This window comes from Quercus lobata, chromosome 6, assembly GCF_001633185.2.
Source record: "Quercus lobata isolate SW786 chromosome 6, ValleyOak3.0 Primary Assembly, whole genome shotgun sequence".
NCBI classification, from domain to species: domain Eukaryota; kingdom Viridiplantae; phylum Streptophyta; class Magnoliopsida; order Fagales; family Fagaceae; genus Quercus; species Quercus lobata.
In genome coordinates, this window is record NC_044909.1 from 2,033,453 (window position 1) to 2,045,077 (window position 11,625).

The window sequence follows — 11,625 nt, forward strand, 5'->3', positions numbered from 1 at the left end:
TTTTGTACTCATATCTTCCTTCCTCTATTTTGTACCTGTCATTTTCGGATACTTTAGGTATTTCGTACTGCAAGACTTTGTAATTTATAGTTTTGTTTAATTATATTCCCTTTTGCCAAAAAAATGTAAATATTAATTTTTGAGTTTTGAATAAATATTACTCAAATGAGGTGCGTGACAATAAAAAATTTGATCAAATTGTTTCTAAACCAATATTAAAATAAAATTAAGTTACGGTTGTTTTGGTTATAATGTTATCTAGAAAATGAGATACTTTTTGGAAAATTATCTCATTTTTTAAAAAAATATTTAATAATGGCCTCAAAATAAGATAGAATTGGTTTCAATAGTATTTATATTGGCTCTTAACTTCTTTTATTTAACTTCTTTTATTTAGCATGTCATATGATAAAATTGTTTTCCAAAATATTTTAGGCAAAAACAATTTTAAAAAAAATAAGTAATATGTTTCCAAAATATGATTTTTTTATATCGCCAAATAAATTTCTTTTGAATTTTTTTATATTGCCAAATATAAAAAAAACGCAAAAAAAAAAAAAAATCATAAAAGGATTTCCATTGAAAATTAGCTTAAAATGGTAATTTGTGTAACTTTATCCTCACAAACGAAAATGAGAGGAGAGAAAGATTTATAGATAAACTTTTTTATTTTGAATGAAAAGAAATCAAATCTAAAAAGTAAAAACCAAATTAAACAAACTAAAAGCACATTACCAAACATATAAATTATAAATATTTTAATTTTTGGCCGAATAAAAAAATAAAAAAATTAAATTCAGTTACTATTTTAGTATTTTTGCTCATCCTTTATAAAAGAAATGGCAAAACCGTCGACTTTTTCTTCTTCTTCTTCTTCAATAATCTCAATCGTACCCTTTCAATTCCAAAACCCAATTTTGTCCTTCATTTCTTTCTCCTCAGTCTCACCACCTCTGCTCTCTCGGACTCGACGGAGGAGACGGAAGCTGCCGGATAAGGACATGTCGGTTGCCATTCCGATGCCGCCGGCGCCGTCTCACCGGTGGGACAATGAAGACCAGGGTCCACTTTTGGATTCCAGAACCGGTACGTTTTTTTTTTTTTTTTTGTTTTTCCCGATTTGGGTTGTGTTTGGTTGCTGAGAAAAATTTGGGTTCTTGGAAATTGTGGTTGGGAGTGTAGGCATAGAAAAGAGGAATTTTATTTATTTATTTATTTTTTACGTTTAATTTTGATGACGATGATGATGATGCAGTTGGAGCTGATTGGTTTAGGTTGTGAATGCATGAAGATTTTGAATTGATAACGAAATTGATGTTACAGTGACTCTAACACTGCTTGGAAGTTCATGAAGGAATAGGATGGAGTGAGTGTATGTGTGTGTGTGTGTGTGTGTGTGTGTGTTCTAGTGTGTTTGAAGGAAAGGAAAAGACAAATATATAACTTTGAGTATGTTGATTAGTAATTATATTTGTTTTTGTTTTAGGCTTTGTTTGAAAGTTCATAAAGGAATGGAATGCGTGCATTATTAAGGAAGGAAAAGAAATGGAACCTTTTTTTTTAATAATTCGATAGTTGGGGGAATGGGATTTGAATGATATGTCCATTGGGAACACCAGGAGGTGTCAGTTGAGCGACAGGCTCTTGGTGGAAAAGGTATGGAACTAAATTGTTTTGTTTGGATGTTTTAGAAGAAATGGAGTGTAAGTAACCTTCTTTGGGATTACCATTAGAGAGAATGAAAATGAATAATTTTATAACAACATACCTATTATATCCCTCCTTTAATAATAATAAAACAATGTAAGATGTTGTCATTTGTTACAATATTTTTATTACTTTTATATGATTAGTAGGAAAAAAGAGGGATAGTTACTCGAGATTGTTTGGTCATATTCAGAGGAGAACTATTAATGTACTAGTACAAGTAGTAAAAATGACTTGTCAGTTAAGGAAGTCAGAAAGAGTACTACTTCAAATAGAATAAAATAGAGTGGCAAAAAAGAATTCTAACCCCAAAGGGCTGGTCTAGTGGTTCCCAATGCCTCATGAGATTTATGAGTTTTTAGGTTCAAAACTTCTATTCAGCATCTTGGGGTTACCCCCCAAAAGATTCCTTCCTATAATTACCTATTGTGTGTGGGACAAGGGACAATGCACATGACATACCGAAGGGATTAGTTAGGTGCTCTATGAGCTCCAAACACCCACGTTAGCTAAGAAAAATGGTTAAGGATCTATGGCCAACTCCAAAAATTTGGGACTATACAAAAGGCAAATTGATCATGATGATGGCTGAAAATTATAGCTCATTTTGTGTAAGACAACAAGATCTGATTACAAAAATAAGGGGTAGGGAAAAAAATAAGATGTATCGTTAGGTAGAGTGAGGCAAATAGTAAGAGAGGGGTATTACAAAAAAATTGTGAAATATAAACAGGAATTATGGACATTTTAGAAAATTTCATTAAACTCCATTTCATTCTCTCCAATTTCTTTCAATCTTGGGAGAACGAAAAAATGGGCTATTTAGGAAAAGGAAGGAATGAGCGTTTCTTCCTAACTATCCATTCCCTCTTATTTAAAATTCTAAACAAAGGAATGTTCTTCCGGTTCCCTCCTACTTAAACTCCCAAACAAGGGAATTGAAGGAATATTCTTAAAAGATTCTTTCCATTCCATTTCTTTCTGCCCATTTCCCTCCTAAATAGGCTGAAGGAAATGAGGATAACAATGTAATTTCTTATTAATTCCTTAAGTAATAGTGATAATGGATTTGTTAGACAAAATGCATGTAAATGAATGAAATGGAATTGAATTGGCATTCCCTCCTTGCCAATTCATTCCTTTCTACTAAATTCCTAAATAAGGAGATATATTTTTTGATAGGAAATAAGGAGATATATAGAACCCTCCCAAATAAAAGAATTCAAAATGAATCAAATCTCCCCAAGTAGGATTCAAACCTATGACGGACAGTTAACAACTGACCACTCTACCACAGAGTTGCTGAAAAACAATGGGGAATTAGGAGGTCTCCAAGCAAGTTAAAAGTCTTATCCAGTGAGCTCTAACTCCAGTAGCATTTTTGCAGGTATAGGTGAGGTATTGGGTTGAAGACCAATGGGAAACAAGTGTATATTAAAAAGAAAAAGTAATTTTTAGAAACTATAATTTTAGCTTTGTAACTTAAATGAGGTTGACTGGGGCCAGTGACTCTTTTATTCAACACATATTACTTTGTTGATTTGATCTTTTTCTTACGTTTGAGGTTGGTTGGGTATCCCGGCTAAACAGTGGGAGGCAATTCTCTCCCATCTTTTGAACCCTATAGACATTATTAACACTTCTATTTTTGGAGGGCAGAAAAATTTACTAGCTAAGATAGCTGATGCTCATGTACCATTATAAATTTTCAAGCTTTGAGAAATTTAACCCGAAAATAGGTGTGACAAGTGTGTTAATTTGGAGTACTAATTGTGCTGGGGAATTCTTTGATTGAATACTTTTGGGCATCTTTAAGCTTATTGGAACTTAACTTGGAGACTGGGTGGCATATTTGTTGAATTAAATACTTGAGTTGATTGAGGTTGAGGGGCTCCTTCGTTGAACCTTTTTGATTATTTTCTAGCTTTCAGAAACTAATCTTGACAAGGAGTGGCATTTTAGTCTTTTTCCCCATATCAAGAAACACGCCAAGGTGTTATCTGAGGATATAGTTTTGGCTTCAATGCTTCCTCCTCTGCCCTTATTTCTTGCTCCTTCATTCTTACTTTCTATTTCTTAAAAAAAATATATTTGGGTGATGTGTCCTGGTTCATGGCCCCTATCCTGTGTTTGTCTAATTCTTTATATGCATGCTTTATGCAGGTGCAGGAAAAGGGGATATGTTAGCAACAGATGTGGAAGGAGAGACATCCCCTTCTAGTAAAACTACCCGCAAGAACAAATATCGAATGAGTGCTATAAAATGCTTTGGGGTGGATTTGTCCCCAGATAATGTTGCAGTTGCTATGGTATATTTTGTGCAAGGTGTATTAGGCCTTGCAAGGCTTGCTGTCAATTTTTACTTAAAGGATGATTTGCATCTAGATCCTGCAGAGGTATGTGATTGTGATTAGTTCTGTTGATCATCTTGGGAATTTTAGATTAGATATCTAACTTATGCATTGTTCCTTCCTTTAATGTTGTGACTGCAAAGAGTAACTCATGACCCTTTCCAATGATGTAATATTATGACCAATGTTCTCAGAGGCTTTCTGCTTATACTTATAAAAAAAAAAACTTTCTGCTTATATAGCATTCTTTTAAAGGTTAGAAATGTATGCGAGGAAACTTTATCTTTTCTTTAAGCTAATTAGTTAATTTATTTTTATTTTTTATCAAGAGCACTGACAAAGTATATGTGGTTGACTAGACAGCTGTCATATCTGGTTTTTCTGCATTACCATGGCTTATCAAACCTCTATATGGGTTTATTAGGTGCGACCAAGTCTATCTTATATCTCTCCCCAATTTTCTTTCCGGTTATCTAGGAAGTGTATGTATTTTTGTCTGTATTTCATTTGAAGAATTGATTGGTTACTGCAGCGATTCTGTTCCACTTTTCGGTTACCGAAGAAGGTCATACCTGATTTTATCAGGACTTCTTGGTGCACTCTCATGGAGTTTGATGGCCAGCTTTGTTGACAGCAAGTATGATGCTGCTTTCTGCATACTTCTAGGATCACTTTCTGTTGCCTTCTCCGATGTTGTAAGTATCCCTTATAAAACGCTGCGTCGTTAGTTATTGTTAATGAATGATTGAGTGTTATGCAAGCTATATATTCATATGAATTGCATATCAAGTTTTACAAATATTTGCTACCATAATGTAGGGTTCACATATTTTTCAGTTTTTCATTGTTGGGAGCCAAGGCTTTACATATAGAAATTTCTTAGAAGGAGATGTCTTTGCATCTACAGTACCTTAAAACATTTCCCTCTACGTGTGAACCTAGCACCTGCACTTGCTATTAATGATATGCTATCCCAAATCCTCAGAGAACAAAGGCAAGGCCTGGCCTGAGATCATCTGTAATAACTTATGAAGTTGGAAAGTAACTGCCTACAAGCTATGACCACTCTAACAACCAACAAGACGCAAATTCCTGTATTTCTGGATAAATTATTACCACAATCCTACCAATCCATAATTTCCAAAACCCTATCCCTATTGCGATAGTCTTGGGAGCATTTTGCTGAAGATCTTACCATAACAGAATAGGTCACAGGAAAGCAGCAAGCCCAGGACTTTTACCTTGTATGTGAAGGCTTGCATTGATTTCTAAATACTACATGTGACAAAAGTATTCTAATCCCTTAGGAGGTCCATCTCTATTGGATGTTTGACTCCCATCTAATGCCAAAGATAAGGAAGGAAATTTTGTTTGCTTGATTTTGGGTGTCTCAGCTATTCATTTTTGTGGCATACTTTACAAATTATGTCAAAAACTGAAGTAAATTGTAGGTTGTAGATTCCATGGTTGTAGAAAGGGCTCGTGGTGAGTCACAAAGCATGTCAGGATCACTCCAGTCTTTATGTTGGGGATCCTCAGCTTTTGGTGGAATTGTGAGTGCCTATTTTAGTGGCTCCCTAGTGGATGCTTATGGTGTAAGGTAACTAAGGTGGTTTGTGTATGGAGATAATTTCCTATGACTGATAATGATCCAAAGCAATCATTTGGTTACAATTTTAATTTCTCAGGTTTGTTTTTGGAATCACGGCTTTGCTACCACTGATTACTTCTGCAGTTGCTGTTCTTGTAAGAGAACAGCCTGTGCGTGGTCCAACAAGAGGAACAAATCTTCCTTTGGCCAGTCTTAGCTTTATTGAAGGTTCGAAGCAGAGCATAATTCAGTTGTGGGATGCTGTCAGGCAGCCCAGTGTACTTCTTCCTACTTTGTTTATATTTCTGTGGCAGGCAACACCGCAGTCAGACTCTGCCATGTTCTACTTTACGTATGTCCAATTTGTGAATGTCTTTCATTACTATTTGTAACCTTTCAGCTTTAGCATTTACGTTGATCTGCAATAATCTTATTCATTTATTGACATTTTAAATTTGTCACAGCACAAATAAGCTTGGTTTCACCCCGGAATTTTTAGGCCGTGTGAAGCTTGTTACTTCAGTGGCATCACTGCTTGGTGTTGGACTTTATAATGGATTCCTAAAGAATGTTCCACTGCATAAGATTTTTCTTGTAACAACCATTTTTGGTTCAGCTCTTGGGATGACTCAGGTTTACTTCTAAGGTTATTTGAGATGATTTACATTTTTGTTTGAGTATGCCCAATGATTTTTTTTGTCCTTTTTTTAATTGTTGTTTTTCTATTGTTGGTTTTTGGTCAGGTTTTTCTTGTAACTGGATTGAATCGGAAGTTTGGTATAAGTGATGAGTGGTTTGCTATTGGGGATTCTTTGATTTTAACAGTTCTTGGTCAGGTGATGTACATGTTTCTATTTGTGCCGTTTTACTTCTCTGCACATTTGGTGAAAACCATTTTTTGTGTTAACTCTTGCTGTGACTGTACTAAAGTATGCATGTGACTGTCCTTAATTTGGAAGGCAGTAGTTTCCATAGCATAGTGGTTGGAGACTTGCCTGGCTCCGGTCACTGCTTACTAGGAAGGTCTTTTAGTTTCCTTGACAAAATGTTCAATGCATATTTGGGTTGTTTGGTTTAAATCTTGTTGGAGATAGTTTTGGACCTAATTAGAAAGATTGATAATTAAATAAAGAGTAAAATGCACTAACAACTCTTGAAATTTTATTTAGTTGCACTAGAATCTTGTTGACTTTCCTGCCTTCCTTGGCTCAAATTGCAATAACAGCTTAGAAGGAACAACAATCCCTGAGAGTTTCCGAATTATGGGTTTGTTTGCAAGCAATCAATTTGAGTCACAACTGACTTAATGGCTCCATACCAGCCCTTCTTTTCGACCTTCCATCTCTGCAGCAACTCATGCTCTCAATCAACTAGTTCTCATCCATACAAGTCTCTCATTCAACTAGTTCTCGTCCATACAAGTCCCACTTTCTCTGGGCACCCAAACAAGCTTATAGCTATTGATCTGAGCAATGACAAGCTCTGAGGCCTTTTATTGTTGTTCCTGGCATTGATGCCAAGTTTCTCTGCACTGTCTTTCAAGAACATTAAATTCATGGGTAACGGGTATGAAGCAGTTGTACCCAGATCTGGAATCTCACAGTTCACATGGATCTTGCTAGGGTTTGAATCCATTTTCGATCCTCTAATGGGGCAACTAGGTTTTGAGAGAGAGTGGCTTTGAATACGCTCTTGATCACTTCCTTTTTCTTGTTGACAACTCTTTTTTCCCCTCCATTTTTTTCTTTATATTTTCTCACATGCCTTATCAGACTAGCACATGGTAAATCATTATTATCAATTTGGATGGAGTGTTGCTGTAAATGAGCTAGTTTTGTCTGGTTTATTTTTTTTGGCTAATGTGGGTTTCCTGCAATTTTCGAGTACTGTACTATTCCACCAGGTGTGTGTAGTGTCCCGTCCCACACACACCAGATAATTTTAACAAGAAATTCTTTGGGGGGTGGTCTTAAGATGCTAATTAGTAGTTTTGAACTTAGGACATTATGGATCTCATTAGGCCTTGGGAACCAATGGTAGCTTGGTAGGAGCTAGTTACTACTTCTTGATATTTGAAGACTTATATTGGCTAAAAAAATTAGTTCAGGGGGGTTGGTATAACTAGATAAAATCATAAAAGTTCAAAGTTGTCAGTACATTTTACCTTAAATAAATAGAATCCCAGGGAAGTTAGAAAGTTCTATCCAAAGGCATACACGGTTCCTTTAAGGAATGGACTGTAACATGGGTTCTACGTTGATATGATGAATCTAATGTAGCCACATGCATGAGATGATATATGTTCTTTCTTAGTACCATTGTTTTCTGCTCAACCGTTTTATTACTTCTAATGGATCTTTTCCACGCCCTTTTTTTTCCTTTCTTTTTTCCCTTCAAATTATTAGCAAAAAAAAAAGATCTGTTTTATCCGTTGTTCTGCAGATTGATCCTGCTGATTCTAGTATGAAACTAATTGTAAATTTATTGCAGGCTTCTTTCATGCCTGTTCTTGTGTTAGCAGCAAGATTATGTCCAGAGGGAATGGAAGCCACACTTTTTGCAACACTAATGTCTATATCAAATGGAGGAAGCGTTGTTGGGGGGCTAATAGGTGCTGGTCTGACCCAGCTCTTTGGGATTACCAAAGACAGTTTTGACAACTTAGCCACATTGATAATCCTCTGCAATCTCAGCTCATTGTTGCCTTTGCCTCTCCTTGGCCTCCTTCCAAGGGATATTCCTGACACTAACAAGGAAAGTGAAGATATTGAAATGAAATGTAATTGATTTTTGGATGTTTGCATCCTCCTTATCCTAGGCTAGGTGCATCACCCTCCAATAATAATTTTCAAGCCCTTAGCAAAATGTTTAGCCTTTTGCTCTTCTATAGCTTATAAATGAGAGAGAGTTTGTAAATATTACGATGATTGTATGTCCCCTTTTTTGATTTTGAAATGATATTTCTGCGGTTTATTTTGTGTTTGAAATGATATTCTCAAGTTGATAGCTGCTGTTGCCATGACCTTGAGAAATGTTTTTTTTTTCTTTTTTTGGTGCAGACCTTGAGAGATGTTGACGTACAGTAATTGCACAATTGATCTGGATTGCGAATACCTGTAAAACAAGTTAGAGTTGATCAGGGGGCATTTGTCTGGTGCCTGCACGAGCTCTTCGATAATGTAGTTAAAGGGGGTGCCTCTATTTTTTTTTGTAAACTCAAAAAGAGTTCTAGGGAATTATTTTAGCAAATATGAGCGTATCTTTTGCTTGATGTTCTTGTGTAGCTTACTTGGGCACGTCTTGTGTGCTAGCTGAGCTCGCATATCGAGGTTAGGTGCTCTTCTGCGTCATCATACTCGCTAATTGGTTTAGCTAACTTGCTTGCTATATGTAGTTCGACTATCACTGATCGATTAATTTTTCTTGTTTTCATACCTCTGTTTCACTAATCTGAGTTGAGGTGAGGACTAATCTTGTAGGGAGTTTATTATATTGTCGAATGCAATCAAGGTTTCTTATTTTGTGATCTAGGATTGTTTCTAGTCCTGTGATTACTGTCTATGTTAGGACCACCTTTTTCACACAGAGAGAGAGAGAGAGAGAGAGAGAGAGAGAGTATGTTGCATCAGTAAGGAGTTTAAATGGGTTCGTTTGAGAACAACTTATCGAGTTTTTGGCTGAAAGTGTATTAAAATATACTTGTATCTTGAAATTTTTTTTAAAAAATAAGAATAGATGTAAAAATTGAGGTTTTAAAAAGCTGTACATAATTGCTAAAAACTTAAGGCTTTAGTAAGGAGTTTAAATGGGTTCATTTGAGAACAACTTATCGAGTTTTTGGCTGAAAGTGTGTTAAAATATACTTGTATCTTGAAAATTTTTGAAAAAAATAAGAAAAGATGTAAAAATTGAGGTTTTAAAAAGCTGTATATAATTGCTAAAAACTTAAAGCTAAAGCCAGACTCATCCTTAATGTCTTGGTCCTACTGGTCCAATCTTCTCCTGTTTGTTTAAAGCAGATGTCAATGGCTCAACCCCAATGGCTCAATTTAATTAAATTTTTTCTGGGGTGGTCAGATGTGAGTGTCACAATTCATTAAAACAACAGTGTACGTAGACGAACATTTTCGAGTTTTGGCCTCCAACATCGGGACAAGGTGTTAACACCAAAAGTTGGTGGCTTTCTTTTTCATTTCAGCCATGAACTCCACACGCTGACCCCATGCTAAAATCCTCACCCACACTCGAGGCATGTGCCATATTGTTAATTGTTAAATGCTAATGTCCTATGAACAATGCTTCTCAGGCCTGTTTGCTGTTTCCCAGTGTTGGGGGATTTAATCTCCGTGGTAATTGTGAGGCTCTACAAGTTAGTATGAAGACATTGTTTTGATGCTAGAAAAATTGAATATGGGAATGTATATACTATATACATTGGGAGTATAACATAGTGGAACAAAACCTGACCCAATTGGTCTGTCCCTGTAACCTGCTTGGTTATGTGCCCATCTTTAATCTTTTAAGTCTTGTTAATGAGGATTTAGATGGAGATGGTTTTAGGTAGTTCACACACACACATTATTTAAAAAAAAAAAAAAAAAAAAGACAAGGTTTTTCTTTAAATTCAAACTTCTCATTTATCTAATTATCTTTTTATTAGATTATCTTTTTATTAGATGTGAATTGTGAAAATCCAGGATAACATTTTCTCTTTTATATTCTCAATGTTTGCAAAATTTTCAGAAGATCAAATATTAATAGTTATATTATCAATTAAATGTTTAAATTTCAAGTTTTTGTAATCTAAAATTATGCATAAAAAATAAGTTTATAAATTAAATAATAAATATTATCCGATTAGCACGAAATTTGACATGCGTGTACCCAAACTTTGTCAGTATATATTTATACACTTGAAAATGGACAGGTAAGACCCATCTCATCCCATCCCTTATTTGGAATGGATAAAATCCACGTAAAAAGGAGATTTTTTGCCATCTTTAGTTTAAAGTTCCTCTCCTCGATCTTTGGTTGTTAATAATACAAACTCCCTCCATCCACTTAATATATTTTTGATGATTAGTTCCCTTTTCCAGTTTCTCAAAAAAAAAGTTCCCTTTTCCAAATAAATCAACTCTTATCCGAAACCTTGCTCAGTCAAAAGTTATTGTCAAGTTTTGGTCTTTAGCATGATTTTCGCAACTTGGAAATTGGGATCCATCCTGATATAGGATGGAAGACTCAAAAGTCTGAGTGAATGACTTTTCATATGATTCCACATTGTGAGAATAGAGCAAAATATCATGATAGGGGCATTGGATAGAATTCGACGCAAATGGTGATCATTGCTTTCTAGAATGGAAGAATTGGAAGGGAATAGTGTTGTTTAATGAGGATTGAGATTGGGTTGCACCGATGCAATTATAACTAATGTTTGAGATTAAAAGTTGAAAAAAAAGTAAGTTTCAATTTCAACTATTAAATTAAATAATATTAAAAAAAAGTATATATATATATATATTTTTTAAAAGCAAATTAATTGCTTTAGGTGAAATAATGACCCCATTTCAATCCGTTTAATGACACAAAGATTACAATAAACTAAAAGTGGTGGTTAGATCATTTTGGTAAATATCTTACCTAAACTTTTTAACTACAATGCTATTGCTAGACAAGAGGAAGATTTAGGATTAGGATTCAACTATTATTTTACTTCCTTGTTCAGATCATTGTTGGTAATCCGATTTTAGGATTAGGATTCAACCTTGTTCAGATAATTTGTTATCATTCAATTAATATATGTCTTAATCTATCTTTAAAAAGAAAAAAAGGCCTAGCCGGCTAGCAGCCTAGCCAACACATGAGAAAGCAAGGAAGACTGATAGTCATTGGACAAGCTGATTGTGCAGTCCACGTGGGTGGGTCCTACAAAGCTATATCGTCCAATGTTGTGTTGTGTCATGTGACTCACGTCTT

General features: G+C 35.0%; 1 protein-coding gene across 4 annotated transcripts; it reads left to right on the top strand.

The window, feature by feature from the left end:
- Positions 1–776: 776 nt before the first annotated feature.
- Positions 777–9,071, top strand: LOC115994759 (folate-biopterin transporter 1, chloroplastic). 4 transcript variants are annotated; one of them, XM_031119002.1, is made up of 10 exons: positions 816–1,086; positions 3,871–4,103; positions 4,418–4,482; positions 4,591–4,753; positions 5,510–5,658; positions 5,747–6,001; positions 6,114–6,282; positions 6,393–6,485; positions 8,140–8,403; positions 8,709–9,071. In XM_031119002.1, the coding sequence occupies exons 1-10, from the start codon at positions 840–842 to the stop codon at positions 8,733–8,735; spliced, it is 1,665 nt and encodes a 554-aa protein (XP_030974862.1). In that variant the 5' UTR covers positions 816–839; the 3' UTR covers positions 8,736–9,071. The 4 variants fall into 4 exon arrangements, with proteins under 4 accessions (XP_030974861.1, XP_030974862.1, XP_030974863.1 ...); XM_031119003.1 differs by lacking the exon at positions 8,709–9,071 and adding an exon at positions 1,256–1,366 and having other exon boundaries at positions 997–1,086; positions 8,140–8,636; XM_031119001.1 differs by having other exon boundaries at positions 777–1,086; positions 8,140–9,071.
- Positions 9,072–11,625: the final 2,554 nt, after the last annotated feature.

Excerpts from the sequence above, each read along its gene's own strand:
- LOC115994759 (XM_031119001.1), top strand. The coding sequence starts at position 840 with ATGGCAAAACCGTCGACTTTTTCTTCTTCTTCTTCTTCAATAATCTCA. Across the intron at positions 6,002-6,113 it reads TCTGCCATGTTCTACTTTAC|CACAAATAAGCTTGGTTTCA; the intron begins GTATGTCCAATT and ends AATTTGTCACAG. Across the intron at positions 6,283-6,392 it reads CAGCTCTTGGGATGACTCAG|GTTTTTCTTGTAACTGGATT; the intron begins GTTTACTTCTAA and ends GTTTTTGGTCAG.